Here is a 26824-nt window from a genome sequence, read left to right on the forward strand (position 1 = left end):
TATATGCATTGTCCTACTTCGGTCTATTTTTCTCCCAATACCAAATCCATGGGATGTGAACAATGGAAGTGGAATCTCTTCTATGCTGGCTTTGTCCAGTTCCCTTTTCTTTAAAGAATTTCATTCGTGATTGGAAAAGATGGTGTGAAAGACATACTGATAATTTTTTTTGCAAGTACATGCCAGTGCAACTTGTTTTTCACTTGGTTTTTCACTTTTTTTCCTGTGTGGATTTTTTGTTTTTGTTTGTTTGCTTGTGGGGAGGAAGCTGTTTGGTGATGATGTCTTGTATTTGAGTGATTTTTATGTGGAAGGCTAGCAGTCATTATGCTTTATCAGCATCTGCAGTTCGAAAGGATGAAAAGACTTTTGACCTTTTCTATGTCTGAGGTCCAAAATCTCAATAGGTCACTCTGAATCAAGCCTGAAACTTCCACTTCTGCATCAGTGTGTCTGAAAATTGTTAGTTTTGATTTAGAGGTAGGCATTCTGGTGATCACTTACGCTTACTGTTATAACTGACAACCGTATTTGCAGTCAGACCCTCTTTAGCTTCCAGTTCCGCATGTGAGATCTCTTTATGGCCTTTTCCCTGCTGGAGTAGAGAACCATCTGTGCTCAGAAACCTCTTTCCCCAGGTGTTTTTAGGCTGTGATTAAGTTCCCTCTTGATTTCTGCTTGGATACAGTTTAAATGAACTGCACTTTGGTGCTGCCCCGTATGGTGTATCTTCTGGACAGGGAGCTATTCTTGCATTTCCTTTCTAAACAAAGGAACACTTGCAGTTCCTTTTCAAAACTCTGTATAAAGTGACTGTGGGAGCTGATTTCCCTGGAATAGTTTCCCAAATGATGAATATTAGGGGAATACTCCTCCCACTTCCAGTCCTGCTGTTTCTGAACCAGTGATCTCATTCTCTTTTAGCTGTACTGTTGCACTGGGAGTTCATGCTCACTTAGTGATTTGCTGTGAGCATTAAGTCCTTTTAATGTGCGTCAAAGCCCGATTGCTGCCTTAATGCAGATGTGCCTTCACAGCATCCATGTGGGGAGAAAAATTCAGAGTGCTGAGAGAGAACCATTTAAATTGAACACAGTGCTTCTGTGGGTAATTTCCACATATCTTGAAAAAAAAAATCATAATCTTTTGTAGCATGTTATACTGTCAAGCTTTAAGGTTGTAAATCCCAGTCACCACCTTAGTCTGTACCTCTTGTCAGTACATCAAATATATATATATATATTTTTTTTAAACTGACCTCACTGACAGTGGAAAATGTACTTTGCCTGGAAGGGGGATGGGGGAACCTAGATAGGGATTGGAGTGATTAGAAAGACTGAATTTATCTTATTTTATGGTGGCTTTTGGTTCTCAGGATAGTTTCTTGTCAGGCATGAGCAAATTTGCAGAGGCAATAAAAGCCCATTTGCAGAACATCGACTTGGCTGTTGGCATTTGAGAGCTTGCCCCTCTTTCAGCATCTCGCTCCCACGTGTTAAGGGTGATGCTATAAAAATAACATTTTTCTCCCTGTAAACAAAATAAAAACATCAAGAACTCTGTCCTTGTGCAGTCTCAGCCTGAGGAGTGGTTGAAACAAAGCCTGTAACCCCGAGATATCTCCTGGTTGGGTTTATGTGAGAAGCTGATTCTGGTTTAAAAACTATGAAGTTCTCTCCAGAAAAGAGGGTATTGACCTTGCTTTCTTTAGGTGTGGGAGGAACAATGTGTCCCTGTTTCTGTCCTAACAACTTTGGTAGTGCTGCAAGTAATGTGAGGGGCTTGGGTGGGTTCTGGGCCGCTTGGAGGGGATGAGCAGGTACGGCTGGCAATCCTTCATTAGATGGTAGGCCTCTTCTGCCGTGTGTTGCGATGTCCGTGTATCGCTGCTGCTTTATTTTGCTCTATATCGCTCCCCTTTTATTTAATTTCCCCTTCCTGGTGTTTTAAAAAGGCCCCCAGTTTGGCAGTCAAACAGCGTCTTCTTTGTGGAGGCCATTTCAAGGGCCCCGGTGTCGTTATTTGGGGCGGGGGGACCACCGCCTGGAAAAGCTGTCAAAGCAAGCGCTTGTCGTGGCTGCGGGCTCTTGCCTCGCTGAGGGGAGGTGGGACTTGAGTACTTTGGGTGTTGTGGAGGTGTCTTGTGTCTGACGGGCAGTTACATGAGCCTGGGCCCTGGGAGGACAAGGAAGCAGTCATCCTGCTGCTGGTGGGTCCCGGCAAAGGGCTGGACGCTTGGCCGAAGCACAGCTTGGCACACGCAGGCCTTTGGTGCGAGCGTACCTTCAGCTCTGACTGAGAGCCGCTTATTAACGTGTGACGGGCACTGCGAGGTCTGTCACGGACTGAAAGGAGCAAACTCGAGCCCTCTAGCTGAAATCCATGAAGCAGCTGAAGAGGGGATTTTTTTTAAATGCGCTAGGCTGGGGAGCACTTGGAGTCATTAGGGGTCTTCTTGCGTTACGCTGTCCTGAGTTGTCTCTTCTGACAGATGTGCAGAGCGCTCGGATGAGCAGTCTGTTGCTGTCTCCTTAAGCTTCCTGTTCCATCCCTCTCTAACTGTTTTATCTTTTCCTTGGAAAGTGAACTTTGAGGAGGCAAGGACAGCCTCTTCCCTCTGCTTATACATGTAAGGATAACCCTCGATGCTTCTACGTGTCTTATTTGCAGGCTTGTTTCAAATGACGATGCAGCAAATGCATCTGTTTTCTGTGTGATTGCAATCTGACATGGTGGTTATGGTGGTATGGGTTGTTTTTTGGTTGGGTTTCTTTTTTTGCCCATCAAGATTAGGTTCTGTGGTACATCCTTCAGGTGGCTTAGTTTGCCTAGTGGTGCTGTCTTCCTTTTTACTGCAGGAAAGAGGTGAAAATGACGGTGTTTTGCTGAATGCTTGCATTCTCAGCACTTGTGTGGGTACGGGTGGAAATGTGTAGCGCATCTCTAATTTCATTTCAAATACAGAGCAAGTGCCTGATTCAACTTGGCTATGCGTGCAAAAAGTACCTCTGTTAAACTCTTCGATGAATAGTGCTGAACGTGAGGAGCAAGGGACGTCTTTTTAGTTATTTCATAAGCTCTGTACATCTATTGTGGAAGGTGAAATTCAGTTAACATTGGAGATTTACGTTTTCTCGGGAGAGCAGTTGGTATATTGGGTGAGATTGAAGAATTTGTCTTTAAAAAGCAAAGCGTAATGTTGGATACAAGTTAAAAAAAATGGAAAGGAAGGGGAAAGCCAAGGAAGAAGTAAAATGTTGTAGGTCATCAGAGAAATATGAGTATCCCAGGAAGTGGCACATGGTGGTGTTAAGAGACCATGTCTAAATATATAAATTTATATATATGTGTGTGTGTGCATGTTTTTTAATGAATACAGTAGCATATATTATATATATATAAAAATATATATATTAATCCTGATGTATTTTTATGGGTTTTAACAGCCTTTAAAGCACATCTAGGAACAAAAGTAGCTCTGTCCTTTTCTCTAAGTTACCACAGCCTCCTAACTGCTGTTTTGAAAGAATGGAGAAACCTGGCTTCTTATTTCAGCAGCTGGCAGCTACCTGAGAGCTCCGTGGGAGAGTTTTGACTGATTTTCATGGAAATGGGACCTGATAAACATCTTATAGCAAAGCACGTGGGTTGCTTTATTTTGTTTTCCTTCCCCCTCCAGTTCCAGGACTCTTCATAGGAAATATTGGCAGCTGAAAGGACAAAGTTAGGAATCTGTAGAGGTGGTATTTTGATTGCTGTACAAACACAGCCCTTTTTAGTTGTGTATGTTTTTCATGTATCCCTAAATCACATGTACTGATTATTGCTACAGCTGTAATGCTTACAGGAGCAGTGAACTCCATTTTTGTTGAATATTACCTTTTTAATGTATGTGGTGGGCAGTGTGGAGAAATTAAGAATTTGTACTTTTGCGTGACTCAATCTTCATAATGGATTTTAAAGATCTTGAGCTTTCACTGAGCAAAATGGCGAACAACCTTTTCCCTTTTGGGTGTAAGGATCCGGAGCAAGGAAAGGAAAAAGGGAAAGTCCACTTGTGGTATGTTGGGTAGGTCCTACTAGCATTGTCCGTCTTAACTGCAGACGATTGAACCTGGGGCAGGTTTAGGGACTCTAAACTAAAGGTGGAGGACAAAAATGGTTTGCTTGCTACTTGGACAGTTTGTGTAAATATGCACCATGTGCAGTACTTAAACACACAAAGAGGGAATTGCATCTTATTTTGAGCTTCTTCTCCTGTGCTATTGCATACACTGGTTCTTACAACACGTTATCAGTGTTGTACTTGGGACCATGCAGGACACACAATGAGTTCAGCTGGAAAAGGAAAGTCCATATTTAAAGCTGTTCCTATCAGTGAGAATTTTGTTCAGTACACTGACTGAACTTGCTTTGGTGCTTTGTATCCTGCCTTGTTTTGTTGCGTTTTTTTTTTTTAATTAATTAATTAATTTATTTATTTATTTTTAAAGAAGGTAGAAGATGCATGCTAAACAAGAGCCTGTGGGAAAAGTGAGGCAGCTTAATTACCAAAGCAGCACATAAAAGCTTTCTAAAGAAATGTAATTTTGGTCTTGGATGTGGGAAATCTTAGATGCAAATGTCACAAACTCTTGGTTACTGTGGTGAATTGTTTTTCTGGATGCTTGATTTGGAATGGAGGTTTAACTTGCAGAAGTGCTCACAGCTGCACCTGAACTCAATGCATACTGTTTTGATAAAGTAAAGTATAATAACAGTGCTAAATCATCTTAAAAATCCAATTCCAGTTGTCTCCAGTTGGTCATTTTAAATTAATAGATACTTTTTGGCCTTAATCTCTCCATAGCTCACTTGAATTTTCAGGACCGCTGTGGAAATTAATTCCAGTTGGTGAAGCATTTTGATTGTTCCCTAGGAGGGAATTAAACAACTCTGTAGGAACTGAATTTGAAATGTATTTGGTAAAGGAGAGATGAGGCTGTGCAAGAGGCAACGGGAATAACAAAACATGGTATTCACCCCAGCTAAGGGAGTGCCGTGCACTCTGTGTGTTGGGTAAGGTTCAGATGCTGCAGAGAAAGTTTTCAATTAATTTCAAAATTTCAAATTAGCACATTAGGAACGTTGCTAATTTTAGATTTATATAATATGCAAAGACACACTGAAATAAACCTTCATAGGTATTTCTGAATACCAGGGTGCTTTGCAACTGTAATGTTCAGTTAACATACTCTGTATGTACAATTTAACAGTGCTAGTGCATTGCATGTAGGATCTTTAGCTGAGATTTTGTGAAGTATATGGATGGCTTAAGCCAAAAGGCCTGGCATTCATGGAGTTACTGAAAAGGTAGGTGAAGGGGAACGCTTCTCATCTAGAGTCATTGCATGACAGAGCTGTGAAGTTCATAGGAAAGTTCATCTGGGCAAGGGGGTCCTAGCAGTCAGGATCATTTGCTCAGCAGTGAACTTTGGTGTGAGGATTTTGAAGGCTGAGAAGCGTTCTTTAACAGCCAAAGTGACCAGCTGTAGGATGTGGATTTTCCCAGCCATTTGGATAGCTTAATCTCTCGTTCAGGCTTTCTTTTCTTATTATTGGGTGGTTTGCAGTGTATTTTATCTCATCTTGGCATTGCAATGCTGCCCTGTCCATATCCATACAGAATACAGTCACCAAGGGCATTTTCTCAGCCTGCTGTTTTGGACTCTGTCTCATTACTTCATGTGTGGCTCCTAGATCATGACAGTTATAAAGATGAATACTCACCTTCAACTTCTAAACCCCAGTCGTCTACTCTTACAACAACGTGTCTTGCTTGGTTTGGAGAAGACACCGCCCTTCTCCTCCAGTGCATATTTCATTTCAAGATTTCATGTGCACCTTCTTGCTCGTTCCCATCCTCCCGTAAATCCTCTGTCATGGTTCTTCAGACCCCTCCATCAGAAATAACGTTGTCATGAAGGGTGTGCCATGCCTTTCAATATGACCAGTATTGTGTAGTCTGGTCAATTTTTCCTCTGTGTGCCTAAATGTATCTTGTTTTGTGCAGTATTCTCAAGGAGTTTGGGGCACGGGCCACTCCTTGTTCTGCTAGTACAGGGCTTGGCAGAGTAGACTAAAGCTCTTAGGGGTTGTTATAAGAATAAACTAATAATGATTTTCAGGTATTGTCAACCTACTGTGCTCAGAAGGAGGAGGAAGGAGAGGGGGAAATGTACTCACAGCTCTCCTGGCTTGGAGGAGAGATCACCAGCGACTTCAGGAGCTGGAAGATGTCAAAAGATAGTGATTCATTGGTGACCAAGATGGTGACTGTGTAACAGGGGCTTGGAAAAAGCAGGGAGAGGGGAGTGTCGAGGTGGGATTCGACCAGTGTGCTGCTCCATCACTCCTTTTCAGAGGGTTTATCTGGAATGACAGCTGTCACCATGCACGCATAAAAGTCAATGTCAAAGAAGAGATAAATGCAGTCCTTCAAAGTTACCTCAGTGTTAAATGCACTGTGTTCCTGTCTCTGAAAACCATCTGTAACCCTGTGAACTGGCTAGACTGGCTTTAATGCCTGGAATAACTCGGAGCAGTTAGCGCGGAGCTAAGTGGCGGTGGCAGGGACGTCAGGTTTGTCAGCACAGTCAGGTTCCAGGGAGGACAGAGACAGGCTGAAGGCCAGCATTCCTTGCTGCCTTACAGCAGCTGAGCCCTTGCGATGAGCCGGGGGATTAGAGGTGATAAACATCAAAACCCACAGTCTTAGAGGACGTGCCCTGTTTTGCTGGGCACCCGCGGCCAGACTTCCCTTCGACTTGCATGATGATACGAATCTCAGAAAGTTCAGGGCGAATTACTTGGTTCACTGACAACTCTCGTTTAAAAGTAGCCTGCCCTCCCAAAGGGAGGCTGAGGTAGCTTACAGACGCTGCTGGCGCTGCCACGGTACAGCTCGACCCCGAGGTGAGACAGGCAGCAAGCGGAGCCTCCATGCAGTACCATGAGGGGAAGGCTTTGGCAGACGTTATCCAAATAAACATTTGAAAGCTGCATTTGCCAAGGGATTCTGGATTTTCAGGCAAACTTACCCCTTTAAAACTCTTATCTGAATGATCTACACACACCAATCGAGAGGGAATCCACCGAATATTTCAGTTACAATCGACAGGGAGGGAATGGCGTTTTTGTCTGTGTAAGTAGGGAGGTGCAGGGAGGCAGGGTGGAAAGAGAGCAACGTCCTCTCTCCTGAGTTAATATTTAGACAATGCTACCTCTTTTTTTTTTTTTGTAAATACTTCTATTTTTATAATTCTGCATTTCCCGGAATGCTTCGGGAGTAAGCCTTTCGACAACTTAAATACGGTGCTTAGCCCTTGCTGAACAGCTACTCCTCTTGGCAGAGCTGGGCTGGCAGTTCTGGAGCGTCTGATTACAGGATACGTGTTTTCATTTTTAATCCCTCGGTGTGCCTTTACTCAGATTACCCCTTTCCTTGCCAGCGGCGGAGGTTAGGTCCCACCGCAAAGCAGCGACCAGCCCATGCGCTGTGCATACTGCTCCCATCCTGCAGTCGCTCAGCGCCTGCGTGCCGCCCGTCTGTGTGGTCCTAACAGCAGCGGCAGGCAAACACGGAGGCTGTAAGACTGCTCTTATTTTTGTTACCTACCTGCAGCTGAACTCTGGTGACATCTCACCAGTGTGATCCGCCGAGATGTGTAAAGGTCTTGTATCAGCCTCGCAGGCTGTTGGTGGCATAGCCGCAGCACCCTGGCTGACTCCCGCCGTGCTGATGTGGTGTCCAGTTAATTTGAAGCCGTGTTGCTGTGTGCTGACTGCACTCCTCTTTGTGTATGTGCTTGCTCTCTGCTTTAATTCCATATATGCCATAAATACTGCGTATGAAGGCAGGAGAGAGCTCCGAAAGGAAAATCAACACCCTTTTCCCTTCCGTATGTTTGGCCTTGGTTTCCAACTGCCTGATTTATGGACGTGCCTCTTGCAGCTGCTGACGAGTTGTGGCAGAGGACTGCGCTGTATGCTGCTGGGGTACAGTACAGAGGGGTGGGGTAATCTGCTGCAAGAGGAAGGACCACCATATACAACAGAACCCCAGCAGTAGGAATGGGAATGGGGTTTTTTTAGGGTAGAATTGCAACTGCCAAAAATACATCTACTTTTTCTTTTTTTTTTTAATAAGGATTTTGATGGCCTTGGGAAATTATTTTAAAGATTGAATCCTGAATTCTTGATCTTCTGTCATACTTTAAACCCAAGAAAATAAATCCCTTTTCTGCAAGCCAAACATCTTCCCTCCCAGTTGCTACCCCATGAATGGAAACAGGGAGCTAGCAACTTACCAGACCAACCTTCTTCCAGTTCTTAATAATGCAAGGCAAACTGTTCAGCTTTAGTCAGTGAAAGGTTGCATGGCTTTCTCCTGACTAGTGAGCTTGTAGTAACTGGGGGCTGAGGTCAGTTCTGCCAACATATAATGCACGTTTTGTTGCTGCCAGTCAAAATATGCATCCAGTGCTGTGTCCCCCAGATGTTCTGGGGAGGAAATTACCACGATCACCATGCCACTGGTGCTCCTGTGAAATCATCAGAGCCACTGCCTTCTTTTATACTTATTAAATGAGTCATTGGGGAAAAATCTTGAAGTTGAGAGAATGTAAAATCCTTTGTTCTTAGAAGTGTAATGCCACCACTCCAGGTATGTGGTGACTGCAGGCAGCGAGAAGAGCAGAGGGCTGGCTAAGCATTGCCTGTGCAAGGAGGAATACAACTGAGTCAACAGGCATTAGCGTGTGTAGGACGTGGCTCCCTGGCTGCTCTACCCGAAGGCTTGTTTAGTCTTGCTCTGCTCGGTGTTAGCAGCTTTCAGCAGTGTGCAGCGATTAGTGCTCTGTGTCTTTCCTCACTGCTCCTCTCTGTATCCTGGGGCTAAGATTAGGTTACAGCCCCAAAACAGTTGTCTGCATTGACTGAGAGCTGAATAGTAAGGGCAGAGTGTTGCTGATGGACTGAAATGCCTTCTGTGTTTGTTTCCCTTCTCTGCGGGAGGGATGACATTATTTTCGTTTGTAGTCTCTCTGTCTCTGAGCTAAACATGTGGTGTCCAATTTCCTTCCCTGGCAGGTGACCTGGAAAACGAGGAATGGTGTCTGGGTACCGAGCTGACTCCAGCAGCAATAAAGACTGAGCCAGTGTTGTGCGAGACGTCAGGCCTTACTCCCTCCGTCAGTCTCACTGTCACGGCCACGTCGCTGGACGGGGAGCAAGCCGAGCTGCAGGCCGATGCCCTGGTACTTGCAGACTTTCTTTTCTCTTTGTGCAATTAGGTATAGATTCTCCTAGGATGCTACGTGCCAGTTTGGCCTCCTTTGTGCCAAAGGTATCAATCCAGGGTGCGCTGCAGTCAGCTTTAATTTTTCCTAATGCTTGCTGGTGTCCCACTACTGCTGTAAGAGTTTGTGCTTCGAAACTCATATCTGCATCTTCAGGTCTTAATGGTCGGATGCACAGCTTTCTCTTCTATGCTAGACCATGCAAAAGCCTGGGGCTGATGCTTTCTAAAAATATTTAAACAATCTCTTCTGAGCCAGTCCCACCTAAAGTGACTAATCCATTTGCCCTATAGAGTCTGACAAACTAATGTCCTCCACAATGACTTGCTTTAGTGCTGCACCTTCCCTTCATCAGGGTGAGACTCCTTATTTGACGTGACTGGAGTGTTTTCCTTTTCGCCTACAAAGTCACTTTTGCCAGGCCTGTCAAGCTTTGACATTTTGAGGTGCTGCTGCTTTCACTCCAACCTTCCCAGTAAGGCGTTTGTGATCCCTTTCTGACCACAGCTGGAGCAGCCAGTGGGCATTCACAAGGGCTTAGTTTGGCTGTTTAGGAGAATGAACTGCAGCAGCTGGTGGCTCACCGGAGCTCCCTACCAGTGGAGAAAGTACTGTGACATTCTCATTCCCCAGGGTGTGATGGCAGCCCAGTCCATCTGGAGCTGGAAAATGTTGGAAATAAACATTCCCACTAGGATGTGGGTCAGAAATATGTGCAACAGAAGTTGTTTCATGAGAAACTGGGAAAACTGAAACACATCTTTCCCATAGTCCTCTTGTAGTCTGCATGTACTGTTCCCAGTACATAGCCTTGTTGTAGCTTGGGGTGCTGTGATACTACAAAGAGCATCTTGGGACTAACTGGTGTCTCATTACCTTTGCATGGATTAGTTACACAGGTTATTGGGAGAGATTCTGGCTGCACTGAGCATGCTGGTGTGCCAGACTGACTTCCTCAAGCCTGGGGATGTAGCATTCAGGCAGACTGGCCAGCAGCTTGGCAGCCTGGTGAGCCAGCCCTGTCAACAGGGCAAGTCAGATGTCCTCCAAATGTCTGTTGGCCATGGCTGTCTCTGTTCCTTCTCCTCCTAACAGTGAAATGAACTTGGGTCTGACAATCCAGGGCTTACTGAGTGGCACCTGGATCTCACTCCCAGGTGACAATGGCCTTGAACAGGCTCTCCCCCACTGCCAGGAGCATTTCTATCTCTGCTCAAGCTGGCTGTGCAGTCCGGCAAATCCTAGCGGCAGCTCTGTTGCTAAGAGAAGTAATTTGAGTGGGTTGCCTGCTAGCTTTCAGTCTGAAATGTCATCTTTGAGGCGTAATCTTTTATTTAGCTAAATATAGCAATAAGAAAAGCCACAGCAGGACCAGTCAGGGCAGCATTCTCTGTAGCCTGGCTTAGCAACACTGTGTGAAGCAGTTCAAGCTTTGCCTGTAGTAGAGTAGGAGAGGGAAATCTCTCCATTTATGGAGAAATCATCCTTGTACCCTTCTATAAAGACCTTAAGAAGTGTGCTTTGGGTTTTCATGCTGTTAATTTCTCTTTTCTAGATGAAACCACTGAGCCAGAAAGTCCTTCCAGAGATTAAATTGGAGCCCCATGAAGTGGATCAGTTTCTGAACCTCTCTTCTAAGGAAGGTCTGTTAATTACCAACCCAACACATGCAAGGGAGATGACCAGAATGTGCGATGAATGTACTTTACCCTGATTAAATATTTGGCTTCCTTGTTTGCCGTGTTAAACTTTAGGCTGAAGCTGTTTCCTTCTAGGGATTTGACTCAGGCGGTTAAAAAGCCAGCCTTTCTGACCCATTTATATGTTCTTTTTCTTTGTTTTTGTCTTGCACATCACAAAGAAAGTGATCTCTATTTTGTCTGCAACATCCTAACAATTACGCGGTTGCTGGAGGGAGCTTGAATCTTTAAAGTACAGGATTATTTAGGTTAGAAGAGAAATCAGCTTGAGGGAACTTAACTAAGGCACATAAAATATGAAGAGCACAAGTGGGAACTTGGCTGGTTTTAACCTCTTTGACCTCTGTTACAAAAGCAAGGAAGAGAGTGTATATGAAATTAAGTTAGGTGCATCTGGTTTTAGCATATTTGTTGCAGTTCAGGTTTAAGAACCACCAGGGTCCCTTTGAAATATATAAATTGAGGGGGAAGGAGTGATGATCCCTGCCCCAAATGTAAAACATGAATTTGTGGCGTATAATCTATTAGCCTGGGAAAAGTTTGAAAGAGCCAAATATTTTGACTGAAATTTAAGAAGGTAACTGTATCTCAGTTAGGAACACTCGGTGTTCTGTTAGTGAATTCTTTTATGTAGACAAGTAGAACTGCTCTAGGAGGAGAGGCAATTGACTTAGCAGGTGGAAAAAAAAGGCTATATCTTAATCCAAAACATAGATGGGATTGCTCAATCTGTGAGATTAAGGGCATTACTGTTTTACAAGTGTACATCTGGCAACCAGAGTTAAGATGCTAGCCAAAAAAACCTAATGTGTAATAACTTTTTTTTACTGTTTTTGTTCCTTCCTCCCCCACCACCCATTTGATCTTTTCCATTCAAATTTGCAAAGCGTAAAAGAAGTGGAAGGTGGAAAATGGAGCCCTGTATCTTCCTACTCCCAAATGTGATTGCTGTAAATGTATCTCAGAGGAAAAATGAGTTAGTGGACATCCAAAAGAGCCATAACTAAGTTGTCCATGTAATCTGGGTAGGTGAGACTGCACCGTTTCTCTTGGTCCGGACCCCATTTGGTCATAAGCAGCACTTTGCTTGCCAGTTGCAGCACAAGTTCTGTTGGCTGCAAGTGCAGCACAAGTTTACTTGTGGCTCTAGAGGGCACAATGTGAAAGAGGTTCCTGCAGTGGCTACCTATGCTATTCCTGTTCTATCAGTATGGCAAAGCCTTCACTTTCACAAGGTTGTCACCACCTGCCAGTTGTACCAGACTAGATCCTTAGGAGCTAAAATATTTATTTTCTTACTGTTGATGTAACATCTTGGGCATGTTATCTTCTCTTGAAAAATACTGGCAATTTGTTAAATCCATAGCAAGGTTGGGAAAGGCTGTTGTTTTTGGAAAAGGAGGTGCACTGGCTCAGAGCCCTCTCTACTAAAGTGGTTTCCCAAGTAGGGTACTTGTACTGGAGGTTTATACTTAAATCTCAACACATTTGGAGAAGCTGAAGGGTAGGTAGAAATGATTTGAGCAGATTAGCAGAGCTCTGCTTTGTCTGTTGAACCTAAAGACAGCTGCTGTGTTTCATGCCTTCTTTGGAGACCTACATGCTCTGAAAGTTTTCCAAGTTTCCACTTTTTCTTGACCCATCTTTCAGCAGAGAGTCCTAGTCTTGGACAACTGGTGGTGGTGGTGGCGGCAGTGGCTCTAGTGGAAGTTTACGTTAGCACCTCCAAATCTTACATTGTATTTCTCTCTTGCCATTCAGCAGTCGACCCCCTGCATTTGCCTCCAACCCCTCCCAGCAGTCATGGCAGTGACTCTGAAGGAGGGCAGAGCCCAGCTAGATCGCTCCCTCCTTCAAGCCCGATCCAGCTGCAAGCCATGGCTAAAGTCACGTCGCGCACAGCTTCAGCGCTTTCCAATTCCCCTCTCCTGACTGCACCACATGTAAGTTGGGCTCAATTTTTCTAGAATCTTTTTTTTTTTAATTACTGTTTTTGCCATACATTTGCTAATTTCTGTTGTTCTTTGGATGCACCCACCTCTGGTCAAAATTGCAGATCCAGTAATTCTTGCTCTCTTGTCTATCGTGTTCCTACCGGGAGTGGTGTGTGCCTCTTCTCTGACTTGAGGCAGGGTAGAGCAGTGTTAGTTAGTTTCTTCCATCATGGGTTGTGTTTCGCATTAGCACCCAGCTCTGCTGGGCTAACTTGTCACTGGTAGATCTGTCCTCTTGTTGCTATGTCTTGGAAATCAAGTGATGATTTTTAGGGAGGGATTTTCAGCAGTGCTTCTCATTTGTCTCTTTCTCCATTTGAGCCAAGGGGAGTTTTACTGTGGGCCTCAGAGCTGGGCTGAAAGCAACTGTTTTGAGGCAATCCTGCCCCAAAGGTTCAGTCTCTGAATGAAAGCTATCTAAAAAGTCTTCCCCTTCCACTCACTCCCAATTGCAAGAAACTTGAGTTAGTAGACAGAGTGCTCTCTGAAGTGGGAGAGCTGCTGACTCACTCTGTTCCTTAACACCCTTTCTCTAGGGCTGTGTGCACTTACTGTGACATTATTTCATTTCTGTGACACTTGCAGAAATTGCAAGGGACTGGCCCGCTCATCCTGACAGAGGAGGAGAAGAGGACACTGATAGCAGAGGGGTACCCAATCCCTACCAAACTGCCCCTGACAAAAGCAGAGGAGAAAGTGCTGAAGAAAATCCGCAGAAAAATAAAGAACAAGGTAAATAAATGTTTGTTTAGCAGTTTTGCTGGGTAATACCTCCTCATCCTTCGCTAAAAATTTTGCAACATTTGAGTAGCAATGGTCTGTGATAGTGTTGAATGCTGTAAAATGTCTTTTAACAAAGTATTCTTCTTTATTCCTTAACACATCCCTCAAATTGTCTGCCACTGTGACAGTGCCTCTCTGTCTAGGTATTTACCTGAACACATGAACAATAGAGTATTTAGTAAGTACAGTATCAAGTTGCTGTTGCCTGGCTCCATTTTAAAAATCACTGAATTCCATGACCTTTAGATGTATGGTTGATATCAAGGCTGTGAAATGCCTTGCAAGTCTTCTCCTTCTCCCAGGATGGCAAAGAGCTAGTGATGGGGAGGAAAGCATTTTTTTTCAGACCTGGCAAACTCGCTTGTTCTGGATGATATTAGCACATCTTTGAAGGTTAATGCATTCTGTTACTGGTTTGGCAGACAGGTGTAAATTTGGCCACACTGAACTGAAATTTGGTCTAATATGATTTTTCAAAAATGTTTAAAATTTCCTTGTGTATTTTATGTAACACTTTCATATAATTACTCATTTGTATTCAAGGGTATCATTGGAGGTCCCTTGGTCCAACTCCTTGCTGTGAAAGCAGTCAGCTTAGATCAAGTTACTAAGTGGCTTGTCCAGTCACATTTTATTGTCTGAGTGATGTGTCCTCAGCCACTCTCTGGGCAACCTGTTTCCATATTAGGCTGTTTTTCTGGTTAAAAATAATAAAATAAAAGCTTTGTGTCTAATTGGAATTTTCCTTGTTGTAACTCATATTCAGTGCTCTTGTCATTTTTATATACACCTCTGAGAAGACTGAATTCATCTTTGTTTTAGCAATAGGATTCTCTCCTTATCTTCTTAAATCTGAACAAATTCAGATTTCTTTGCCTTTGCTGATATGTCATGTGCTCCAGCATACTTGTTATAGCCATGGCCATCCTCTGGACTTGCTTCAATATATCCAAAGAATTTATTTCAGAGCCCCAGACTTCACATGGTTCTCAACTGTGGTCTTGCAGATGCTGAATAGAGGGGAAGAGATACTTCCCTTGACCTGCTGGCTACAGTCTTGCTAACATAGCCCTGGCCCTGGTTGGCATTTTTTGCTATGGGGGCACATTGTTGACTTATGTTTGTCTGGTTGTCCATCAGGATTCCCCAAGTCTTTTTTTCTGCAAAGCTGCTTTCTAACCTATGCATGGGTTTTTCCTCTCCCAGTTGCAGGATTTTCTCCTGGCATCATCTTTTAGTATTTGCCCTAGGATATTCTCTGCAGATGAATCTGATTTGCTTTTTAAGGATAGTTCTGTAAGAGTAGAGTGATCTTTTTCCTACTACTGAGAGGGAGCAGTCTTGCTTCAGGATGTGGAAACAGACCAAGTCAGTGCTTTGCTTGCCAGGAATAGGAATCAGAACAGTACTGAGGCTTGAATCAAATAATGTCAGGGCTCTTTACCAGTTTATTAATTCATCTCTGCTGCTTTTTTTCTTTGCAAATATTTGGTGTTTTTCTTCCCTTATCCTTAGATCTCTGCCCAGGAAAGTAGAAGAAAAAAGAAAGAATACATGGACAGTCTGGAAAAAAAGTAAGCCAGCCTCCTTCCTGTTTCAAAGGTTCCAATAGCACTGGTTGCTGGAATGGGAAGGGATCCAGCTGTTGATGCTGGGACTGTTTCGTGCACAAAGTGCCAGCTGCCATCTCGTGGTTGTGACTGAGAAAAGGCCCTTCTTCTGGCTTCTGTGGTACATGTCCTGAAATGCTCTGTACATAACTGTGTCTATCTCCAATGCTTAGGTAATGTGCTGGCAAAGACCTTAAACCTCAAATAAGACAAGACCCATCTACTACCAGCCTTTCTCTTGTGCAACTGTGTTGGTCTAGTGGGTGGGCAGTGTCCAGGGAAAGGTAGGGTCAGAGTGAATATATTCTGTCTTCTAGTGCAGATGGAGACAGAAATTGGAAGTGGGTGAGTCAAGACTGCTTGGGAGAGTAAGCAGGACTCAGGAAAACAACATGTGACCAACTGACTTCCTTTAACAAGAAGGAGCCAAATCCCCAGTTAGTGATTTATATCCCAAATTAATCTTTCTTCAAGAGACAAGTATCCTGGTATTTTTCTTATGCACTTCACCAGATGGATCTGCTAAACCCTATGTACCATCTTTGGTGATATCCTTGATGAAATTTCCTTTTGTTCTTCTTATGTCTTTATGGGTGAGCCTTGCTTTCTCAGAGTTAGACTGTGAAATTCTAGCATACATAAACAGATATGAAAGTATTTCCCTTTGCCTTTTTCCTCTTAAAGCTATTCAGGCAGGTCATAGTTGTCTTTTAGGAATCCCATATTTTTACTTGAACCTCTTACATGGCAGGTCATACGATAATCTCCTTTTGTTAGGGAGTTTCCAGGGGCAGTGAGGAAATGAGCACCCACTTGGAAATGAATCTTCTGGCTTGTTAACCTCAATACACTTGAAATTCAAGGATCTGATTTCAGAAGCATGGTATTTGTTAAATTATTTAGTGCCTCATCCTAGAAATGAAATGCACACATGGAACACCCCTGCACAAAATAATTGTTAACAATACAAATAGAACATGTTCAGTGACTTCTAAGTATCTGTCCTGTGGCCTGATGGACAGAGAAGGTTGGAGCAGGGTCTTTGCCATTGCTATTTCAAGGGGCAAAAAGTAGTTACAGCTTATTCTGAATAAGCTGCACCTACTGGGTTGTAGTTGAGCACTGTAAGCAGATGCTCTATAGCGAGTAGTATCTAGTGCAATGTCTTCTGCACCTTCAAGCAGGATTAAAGGTTATGACTAAAGTTAGTTGGTGTAACTTTTTGTAAATGCAGGCAGAATCACAGAGCTCTCTGTGAAAGCAAATTTGTTTTGTTCCAGAATGTCTTTAATAAAGGACTAATTTTTTTATATTCGTCTTTCCTTCTGCTGTCTCCAGAGTTGAGAATTGTTCAAATGAAAACAGTGAGCTGCGTAAGAAGGTTGAAGTCCTGGAGAATACTAACAGGTAAGGTGTGAAGGGAATAAATCAAACTTTGGCATGATTTTACAGGGAAAAAGAAAAACACAAAAGTTAAGAGATCAATTGAAATGTGAAGAATAGCTGTATCTGATCTGATTAGCGTCAAAGAAAGATCATGGAGAACAGTTACCATGACAGTGCAGCACAATGTAAAATAGTGGGGCTTTGATGTCAGCTGTTAAACTGTCTTCTAGCTTGTGGTGTGTTTGAGAAACCTTTTAGTATTCTTCTTTGAGTTCTTCTACAGCCCGAGGAAACATAATTAGTGATAGATAACAAACAAAAAACTGCAGCCCAACTCTTCAAATTGTCTTTTGTCTGTGAAAGACTGCTTTGACAGGAGGCTGTGACCAGGAACATGACAGTTGCAGAACGTAGTGATGAAGCTCAAGAGTCACTGTTAGTTTGTTCTGGACTACTAGATGCCATTGCAGTTACTGTACGCTGTTCTGATCATCTGACACTCCAGAATATCTTTCATTTCAGGAAATACAATTTCCTTTGGAGGGGGAATCACCTTCTTCTCATTTCTTCATTTCTGAATAAATGGGTGTCTCAATGGTGACTCTCAAAGGATACGTGGCAGAAAATGATCTATAGCTGAGCTTTGAATTGGATGTTAGCTGAGAATGGAGTGTCAGTCATGGCTTATGCTCAGCGTGTTCTCTGTTGAAGGCAAATTCCAAAGAGTAGGTACTATATGAGCCCACTGGTAACACCTTCTGTTTAGAGGCATTTGAAGTGATGGCTGAATATTACCACTAAACATGATGGTAGCACTGACGTGTGGGAGGAAACTTGGTTTTCAAGATAGGACCCACAATCATGAAAAATGGCCCCAGAGCTTGTCTGGCAGCCAATGTATTGCTAATTGAGTGGCATGTGTTGTTTCTAATCTCCGGATCCAATCTCTAATTTCATGGAGCCAGACCCTGTAGCACTGTAATTTGCTAGAGTGTCTCCCACACACTGCTCATGCATAAAGACATCTGCTGCTTGTTTGAAGAGAGCCAAGCCATTTCTGTCCCTCCTGTATCTTCCTGCAGTGCTTTACGTAAAAGAGCCAGGAATTGTTCTGCAGGTGTGGAATAGGGTTCTTTCTCCTAGGATCTGTCCCAGTAGGTGCTGAAAACAGCTGCTAAAAGGGGGGGTGCAGCTGTGGATGATCCACTCAGGGACAAGATGTTTTCAAGCCTTGAATTGTTCTCCCTAGTTTGGCTAAATTTGGCCAGGTTTACATCTCTTGTTGCAGATGAAGTCATGAGAATGGCTTTGTTAATATTTTCCATTCTTTTAGACAGGACCTTTAGCATCTTTTCTGTTATTTTATGATCTTAGTTCCCTAAAGATAAACGGTCTAAAAATATTTACCTACCTACATGATATTATCTCTGAAATCTTCATACTCTGGGCATATGGGATGAGTAGCATTGTTTTCTTCCCTCTGCACGAGCATCAGTGCTGATTTGTAATCTCCCGCAGAGAAACAGATGTTCCTGACCCTCCTCACAGAACTTCTTGTATTCTATGGTGATCTGATTTTGGTATTTAGATGCAAACTGTACCTAAAAACTGTTAAGGCTGCACATCCAAGTATTGGGAAATTTGTAAGAGAGCCTGCTTTCATCAAGCCTGAATTATGTAACACCACTTTTTTTAAACCTCACCCCAAAGAGACACTTTCTTTCATTTAGTGTATAGCTGTGTAAATGTCTTGTTCAGAGAATGATTCCAGGTCCTTGCTTAATATACATAATCCATTTTTCTACATTGAATTCAAAATGACTGGTTTCCTCACTGGTACATTGCCTTGATGTGTCATCCAGAAATTAATCAAGTGTTTCAGAACTTGTCTTCATAGCATCCTGTAGCTGGTACTTTCATCTCATATTTATAGTCAGGGATCGAAGTTCATAAAGAAGTTAAGGTCAAATTATGCAGATCCAATTTTATTCTTGGATGCCCAAATTTAAACATTTAGGACCTTATTTCTCAAAGTTCCTAAGCACACAGTCATACACGTCTTATTTAATATGCTCAAATCAGAGCCCAAGTTGACTTCAGTTGCAACTTTGAGTGTTCAATGTAGTAAAAAAAAAAAAAAAAAAAAAAACCTCATTGACATTTTATATGAAAGTAGATCTACAAGTGTTAGAGCTGTCTTCTGATAGCAAAAAAATTTAAGAGTGGAAAAAGAGAGCAAGAAAATAGCACTTTGTTTACATGTAAAATGCGCATGCATTCAGTGTGGATGAAGACAAAGTTCGTGGTTTTTTTTTCTTTTTTTTTTTTCCCTTGGAAAATTGGGCAATAGCTGCTCACTTAAAAGTTTGTGCACACGTATGTACAGTCAGTCACTATTGTGTTTTTATAGTCTGTCTGGAGTTGAGGGGAGCTGACAGGCAATTTCCAAAACATACAACTATTGAGCAGCAGAATTTTCTTTCAGTATGTGCAATCAGTTTTTCAGAGCATGTTGTTACTCTATATATAGAACAAATTTTACACAGATACATACCTAAGACTTCAGGGAAACCCTGCTTACATTTCAAAGTCTGGCTCCAAACCATGGAAGCACCACAATTTTTTGCTAAAAAAAGTAGCATAAGAAATTTTAGAAGAATCTTTCCTGAGAACCTGCTTTAGCTTGAAATTCTGGGTCTGAAAAGATTTGATGTAAGATGTGTTAATGTGGTCAAAGAAAAATTGCATCCAGAAGAATCTTCCTTGATTTTCATGTATCTTATAAGGCAAGGCAGGAGGCTGTGGGATCAAGATGCGGGGGAGTTTTTAATTCTCATTAATGTGAGTGGGTGACAGCAGCATTTTTGGCATCTTCAGTATTAGAACACTGGCATATGTTTCCTCTCCTAATTTATGTGACTCAGTGCCTTGCAAAAAACCCATCCAAGTTCCTTTCTAAGGAGTTTTCTCAAAACTACAGGAACACATTATTATATGCACGTCTCTTATGCCTTGTAGCCACAAGTGAGCAAGGATCTCGTTGGTCTGGTTAGTGTCCGAACATGTTGAGCACTGCTGTCTTAGAAGGGTGCGAGAAGAGGCTGATATCAAGAGTTGAACTGACTTTTCCCTGTCACCAAGAAGGCTCGATCCATTCACATGGTGGCACTGGGGATGAAGACAGAAGCTGCCATTAGTCTAGGCTTTTATTGTGGTCCATGACACCAGTAGCTGTGGCTATTTGGGCTTAAAGAGACAGAATTGAAACACTGGGTACTGAATGTATGACATGTGAGAAGTACTTTTCTTTTTCAATCCTGTTAAGTCTATATTTATAAATAAATACACTGACGTTCACTTTTCCTGGAGAAGTAGATAGAAATAGGATCCAATTAGCATATGGTTGAGTATGTAAATATTATTATTACAAATAGACAATCACAGAATCATAGAAAGGTTTGGGTTGGAAGGGACCTTAAAGACCATCCAATTCCACCCCCCTGCCATGGGCAGGGACACCTCACACCAGACCAGGATGCCCAAAGTCCCATCCAGCCTGGCCTTGAACACCTCCAGGGATGGGGCATCCACAGCTTCTCTGGGTAGCCTGTGCCAGTGCCTCACCACCCTTACAGTAAAGAATTTCTTCCTGGCTAATATAAACCTACCCTCTTTTAGTTTGAAGCCATTACCCGTTGTCCTGTAGCTACACTCACTGACCAAGAATCGCTCCCCAGCTTTCCTGGAGGCCCCCTTTAGGCACTGAAAGGACACTTTAACATCTCCCCAGAGCCTTCCCTTCTCCAGGCTGAACAACCCCAACTCCCTCAGCCTGTCCTCATAGGAGTGGTACTCCAGCCCCTTGATCATCCTTGTGGGATGCATACAAGTAGCTGCTGGAGTTGTTCTGGTAGTGTAATGACTAGCAAGTTCATTTACTGACTGATTTACATGGCTGTTCTTTCATTTGAGGCTGATAAATCCATTTAACCAAGTCTTGTTTCAAGAAGAGAGGGATCTGGATTTACGTGCAATGAGACATCTTGCACTTCACTTCAGACCACCCCCATAACAGCTGACAAAGCTTGACAGCCCTGGACCCAACTCTTTATTTTGAAAGCAGCAGAGCAGTGTTTTTATGCTGAAGCAACACTGATGAAAAAATGCTGGTTTTTTTTTTTCTTTTGTAATTCAAAACAGAAAGAATCGTGATTTGTTGTTGTCGTTGGGTTTATTTTTCCTTTGAGGTATTCTGGTCTTTAAATGAAAACTTTACTTTGGGGTTTGCCTTGTCCTACAAATAGGACAGGCAGAGAAGGACTCTGTGTAGAGCTGAAAGAAAGAGAACATTTTTTCTTGCTTTTTAGTCATTAATGATAAGTTTTGTGCCTCACAAAGTAGATACATTCTCTGAAATAAAAAGGTCAAAATAAACATTGTTTCTTTCCCCTAGAAGCTATTTATTGTTGTATAAATCAATGTTGGATTTTAAATTTAAATACTGTATTGAGGAAGTTTTTCAGGTGGCTAGGTCCTGCAGTGACAGATTTCCTCTCCATACTGAAAGCGTCACTGGAAGCAGAGGGGAAGCCTTGACTTGTTCCTCACTCTGGTAGTGAAAAGGGACCTTCTGAAGATTATTTCGTGAATGCACACATGAAAACAAGACATCATGGGCAGAGTGGATTTGCTGGGAGTGCTGGAAAGGAGAGCAGGAGTCTTCAGTCACTTTACAGCCTTCCTTTGAGGTGCTTCCCTTGGCAGGGAAAAGCGTGAAAGCACATTTCACACCTCCTACGGAGGTGACCCTCTAATTGAATATCACTGGGAAACGTGTCAGACACAGTGGAAAATAATCCTTGTGGGTGCAAAGCCCCTTATACATGCTGCCATGGGATTGTATTTTCTCCTGTTAGGATCTAGCCATTGGCAGTATGTTGCACTAAGAGCATTCTTGGCCTTCCTGATGATATTTAGAGGAAACATCTTGGTATAACCCAAGTCCTTGTTCTTCAGAGTGGAGAACTGCTCCTTAGTCCTCTGTTCTTAGTCCAGACCATCCCGGTAGCCAACCAGTAACAATGAAGGCAACGGGTGTGCTGGAAAGGTCTTTTCACCCTGGAATCCAATCTTCCAACATTTCAGATTCGAATACCTACTTAATTATACTTTCCGAAACAAGAGTGTTTTGGTGTCAGCTCTCTGGGCCCCCCTCTGCCCAGCAAGGTTTTTTAAATTGGACACAAAAAGGCAGAGATGAGCAAAACCGAGGAGAATCGCCTCTTCTCTGTCGATATCCTCGACAGCCATTAACTGTTTTCTCACTGACGCCTCCACAAAAAGAGGCAGGAGTGATCTGCATTTCAAGTCTGCTGCTGCTGCCAGCCCCCAAGCTGGGGAGGAGGAGAGCGCCTTCCTCTCATGCCTCAGAGCTGTTCTCTGTCAATCCCAGTGACTCAGGCCTGAAGTAGGTTGGGGGGGATTTAGTCTTGTGTAATAGCGCAGAGATTGCAGGGTTAAAAAGGCATTGCTGTGTAACATGGCGTATGGAAGGAATGCTGTATGTAGTTTGTTCTGTGCCAGAAGATGATACGTAGCATGTGTGCAAGTCTGCGTGACCCCTAAGCCATGAACTGTATGGAAAAGTGAGACTGGGGAGAAATGTTAGCAGGGAGCAGGGCATTAGGATGGTCTCATCTATGTGATGGATGCTGTTTCCATCTCTTAATTTGCCTGTGGTCTCTAACTGTGAATAAAGGACTGAAGAAGAAAAAATGAAATCACTTTCTTCTTTTTAATACTGAGTTGCAGTATAAACTGTGCTCTCAAGAGCATGCAAGACATCCTTCCTTAATAAGTTGGGAAGGATCTGCTGGCCCAGATAAATGTGCTGTAGTGCCTTGTGCTCATTTCAGAATGCATTCCTGAAGTCCTTGAATTCATTAAACCCTAATTAGCAGTGATCATTGATGATTAAAAAAATCTATAATAATAGACAGACAAGTATATATTGAGCTGTAAAGGCACCTCTGGGTCTGTCCTACAATTAGCTTTTAGCTGGTTTGATCTTAAAATAAACCTTCTATCTTCTCTGACACCCTAACCTTGCTTCTTGCTTTAGCATTTGACGTCATGGTCTCCAAAGCTGTTGCCTGGAGTTTTGTGAGGGTTACCCTCAGCAATAGGTAGTGAGACGTACAAGAGAAGCAAAAAGTAAAATTGGAAACAAACAGCAAAGTTAACATCTTGAGGCAAAATAGTACTATATTTGACTGCGATGAGGACAGGCATTTGGGTTACTCCTCCTCTGTTAAAAAAGCTTTAATGGAAACAAAATGGAAACAGTTGTGAAAACCCTATACCAATTATTCTTTGAGATCATTTCCATCTTGAATGACTAATATCCTGACTGTAGCAAGTAATGATGCTACAGCAGAAGAAAAACAGACAGAAAGGCAGAAAAATACCTTCCTGGTCCGCAACTGTTGACTCCAACCAGAGCAGAATAACCGTTGCAGTTACCTCTGAACGGCACAGTCAGAATAGCTGCTTCAAGCACCTGTGGTTTCCATAAACTCCTGGAAGATTTAACAAATTGCAATAAAATACTTTATTTAGTAAATGAGATTATGGGAAATGAAGTGTGTGCTTTAAATCCCTTTCTTTGAAAATGAAGCAATGCACTGTACAGCGCATTTTCAGAAAAAGGGGGTGGACGTATATACCTCTAGCAACAACTACAGCAACTATAAGCTCACTTTTGCACCATTTTAAATAATGGTGAAACTCCAGCTCAATTCACGCCGTAGAACCAGGTGATGTAAGCAGCCAGTCACTTGCATGGAGAGAGTTTCAGTTGTTTGTACACTTACCAGAGTTGTTTCCCGTAGAAACCCTGGAAACAGTTTTTATTTGTAATAACTTTCTGAAAAAGGTAAATAAGTCATTGTTCAGGGACAGCATCTGATGGAAGGCAAAAGATATTTTTGAAAGATTCATTGCTAATGCATGCAAGAACTTTGTAAAAATTGAAGACATTCCTTACTTCTGATTTCAAGGTGGTGATTTTAATTATCTGTACCTTGTCGCAAGTGCTAAATGCATTATTGCCAGGTGTGGAATTTGAAGCAAAAAGCTGTTTAACCAGCAAGTAGATCACTACGTCTGATGGTCATGTCTCTTGTCTTTGCTTTCCAGAACACTTCTGCAGCAGCTGCAGAGACTCCAAGCCATAGTTGCTGGAAAGGTGTCCCGTTCATGTAAGGCAGCTAGCACACAGACAGGAACCTGTCTTATGGTGAGTATTCCCTAAAACTGGTAATTGTAGGGGAATGAGATTCCCTTTCCACTGCTCAAAGGCACATCTTCTGTTCTGTGAAGCCCCTCACTTCCAAATTCTCAGGTTGGGAAACTTCTCTTAATAATTTGACATTTAATTTTGAGATAGCTGAGAATCCTGGCTGATGAAGATTAATGATTGTTAATGGGCATTAAATTCTGGAGGAGACTGGGCCTGTGCTTTTGATGGGGTGCTGCTGTGATGAAAGAAGCAGCACAGCTCCTCTGAGTAACCTGTTTTATTATTTCCTACAATTTTGTATGTGAGAAATGGTGTCTAGAGTTGTAAAATGAAAACACGGGTGCCCTTTGATGCTTGGATTTTCAGATTCCAGTAAAAATAAACCTTTTCATCCAAATAAAAATATGACTGAGGCTGTAAATCTACCTCTCTCCTATTTCAGTAATATTTTTCAGGATAAGAAAAGGGTTAGAATGAAGCTCTTCCCACCTTAACACCCAGCCAGCAAGTTCCCTTTATGCTGGTGCTATAAATTGATGGAAATGATATTCAAGGCCTATGCTGTTCTCATCGGCTGCCAGCCTCTCTGTCACTTTGAAGCAAGACTGGGGCCAGCAGCAGAAATAACCTCAGAAATTCCCGACAGTATCTGTAAAACACACATGGCGGTTGTGTCTGCTTTTCAACTTTGGGAGTAAATAAGGCAACAGGCCAAAATGATGGCAGACACTGAAAACAAACCCCAGCATTAAAGCGCTGAATTGTTCTTGTGTATGTGCCTTTGCTAAGAGGCACTGAATCTAGTGATAAAAATAGCCTCAAGTCTTTTGTTTCAAAAAGCTATCAGATCTGCCTTGTGTCAATTTTTCATTTTGATGTGCGTGTATGGGCCAAGAGGCAGTGCAATTAACCTCTTCTGCCTCTTCCCTTTGCCAGATGGTGGTGCTGTGCTTTGCAGTAGTTTTTGGCAGCTTCTCTCAGAGCTATGGGCCATATCCTTCTGCTACAAAGATGGTGTTGCCCAGGCAACATTCCTCACCAGAGTCCTACACAGACTCCATTGGTAAGTGACAACCACCTCAGTCTTGCTCTTTGGCATTTGTTTTCCACCCCCATCCCCAAATCCATCCCCAAGAACTTCATGTTTTTCTGCTCCCTAGCTGGCCATGCATTGATACAGAAGAAGGATGTATCTATATCAAAGAAAGATAGCTTGGCAAGGTGTGCTGATGGCAGCAGACTTCATAAAGATGAGAAAAGCCTTTCTCCACTAGCCTGCTTGGTACTTTTTTTTAAGGTTTAAAGCCTTTATGTTTCTGTTTGAGGAGCTAAGGCTAGTAGTCTGTGAAAGGTAGCAGGAGAGTTTGCTTTCTGCTCTGTACCACTTGTTCATACTGTCAGAAAACACAACGGCTGTCAGCTGGTGCTTCCTTTGCCAGTGTCAACTAAGGGTCCAAGGACGGAGTGGGAAGCTGTTAGTATTACATACCAGTTAAGAACCAGTTGCTTTAAACGTATGTTATTAAAGTGATTATTTCATTTTGCTCTTGTTCTGTGAAGAGTTAAGAGCTTTTTGATGTCTGTTCGGACCACTGCTGTGCTATCTTCCCACAGCTATCAACCTACCCAGTTAATTGCAATGAAAAGACCTTTGCAGCTCTAGTTCTGCTCTGATGGTTTCCATTTCCTGAAACGGCCAGGGCTGTTCTCTTTGACCTGCCTCCTTCTCATCTCTCCTTTCCCTTCTGTCTATATGCAGTGAGATCAAGGAGTCTGCTAATATATGAAGAGCCTCACCAGCTGGAGGAGTCGTCAAGCCCGATCTCCTTTGCAGATCGAAACGACAGGCACGCAGACAGCTCCAAGTACACGGCGCTAGCTCTGGAAGCTGTGCCGGGGATGCAGCGGGATGATATCATGGAGTTCACAATAGCCAACGAGACGAGGCTAGAGAAATCAGTGCTGCTGGGCCTGCAGCAGCACAGGTGAGTGCTGGATGGGCTTCTTGTGAAACAAGAGTTTGGACTCTCTGTCTGGAGAGCTTATAGGCAAAGGTATTGCTACTCTTGTTTGGAGAAGTGATTGCAACAATATTTTAGCAACAAAGCTGCCAAGCTCATTGCTTCTACCAGAAACTTAGCCCTTGTAGGCTTGTTAGTTATGCCTACTCCGCTTCTTTAAGCACTTAGTTGCGTGTCTCCTAAAGGAATAAGCTTTTACCAGTTGGGTGGAAGTGTGAGGCTGTGACTCACTGGGCTTTGTTGAGGTTAGGGTGCGAAGAGCTGGAGCTTCTCACAGCAGTGATCTTACTAATGCATGCTGCAGAAAGTTTGCAGGATTCAGACTTAAAAGACAAATCTATTATCTGAACTTCTTAGCACGGAGTTCCTTTTTTTTTTTTTCTAGCATGAATGTGTGTTTGGGGCCTCTGCAAAAAGACAGATTCACTGGTTCAAATATGTGGGTGCAGTTTTCCTTCCACTCTACCTTTGCTTGTCCCACCACTGTCCTGTTGGCTCAGCTCTTAGTCTCTGCTAACAAGCAATAGTAAGCACACCAAATGGTGGAGGTGGGTTGTGTTTAGAAGTATGCTTTTCAGAGGCTTAGGTTGAGCCATATCACACCAAGCATGCCTTCTGAGCATTTGTGTCAAAGTTATACCCAGGGCCAAAGAGATGACTAATTCAATGTGTTACCATACTCCAACTGACGG

The 26824-nt window shown here is 42.9% G+C and overlaps 1 protein-coding gene across 3 annotated transcripts in view; it reads left to right on the top strand.

Annotated features, from left to right (window-relative positions):
- Window positions 1-26824, top strand: part of CREB3L2 (cAMP responsive element binding protein 3 like 2) — a 79531-nt gene that overhangs the window by 45800 nt on the left and 6907 nt on the right. For 2 of the 3 annotated variants that reach the window (XM_048060467.2, XM_048060590.2), the window contains exons 3-11: window positions 9130-9296; window positions 10894-10981; window positions 12800-12981; window positions 13618-13764; window positions 15331-15389; window positions 16764-16832; window positions 24009-24108; window positions 25048-25174; window positions 25871-26096. In XM_048060467.2, the coding sequence (XP_047916424.2) occupies window positions 9130-9296; window positions 10894-10981; window positions 12800-12981; window positions 13618-13764; window positions 15331-15389; window positions 16764-16832; window positions 24009-24108; window positions 25048-25174; window positions 25871-26096 (1165 nt within the window). The remainder of the gene's footprint in view (window positions 1-9129; window positions 9297-10893; window positions 10982-12799; window positions 12982-13617; window positions 13765-15330; window positions 15390-16763; window positions 16833-24008; window positions 24109-25047; window positions 25175-25870; window positions 26097-26824) is intronic. The other variant, XM_048060516.2, reaches the window with a different exon arrangement.

This window comes from Anser cygnoides, chromosome 1 (genome assembly GCF_040182565.1).
Source record: "Anser cygnoides isolate HZ-2024a breed goose chromosome 1, Taihu_goose_T2T_genome, whole genome shotgun sequence".
Taxonomy (NCBI): Eukaryota; Metazoa; Chordata; class Aves; order Anseriformes; family Anatidae; genus Anser; species Anser cygnoides.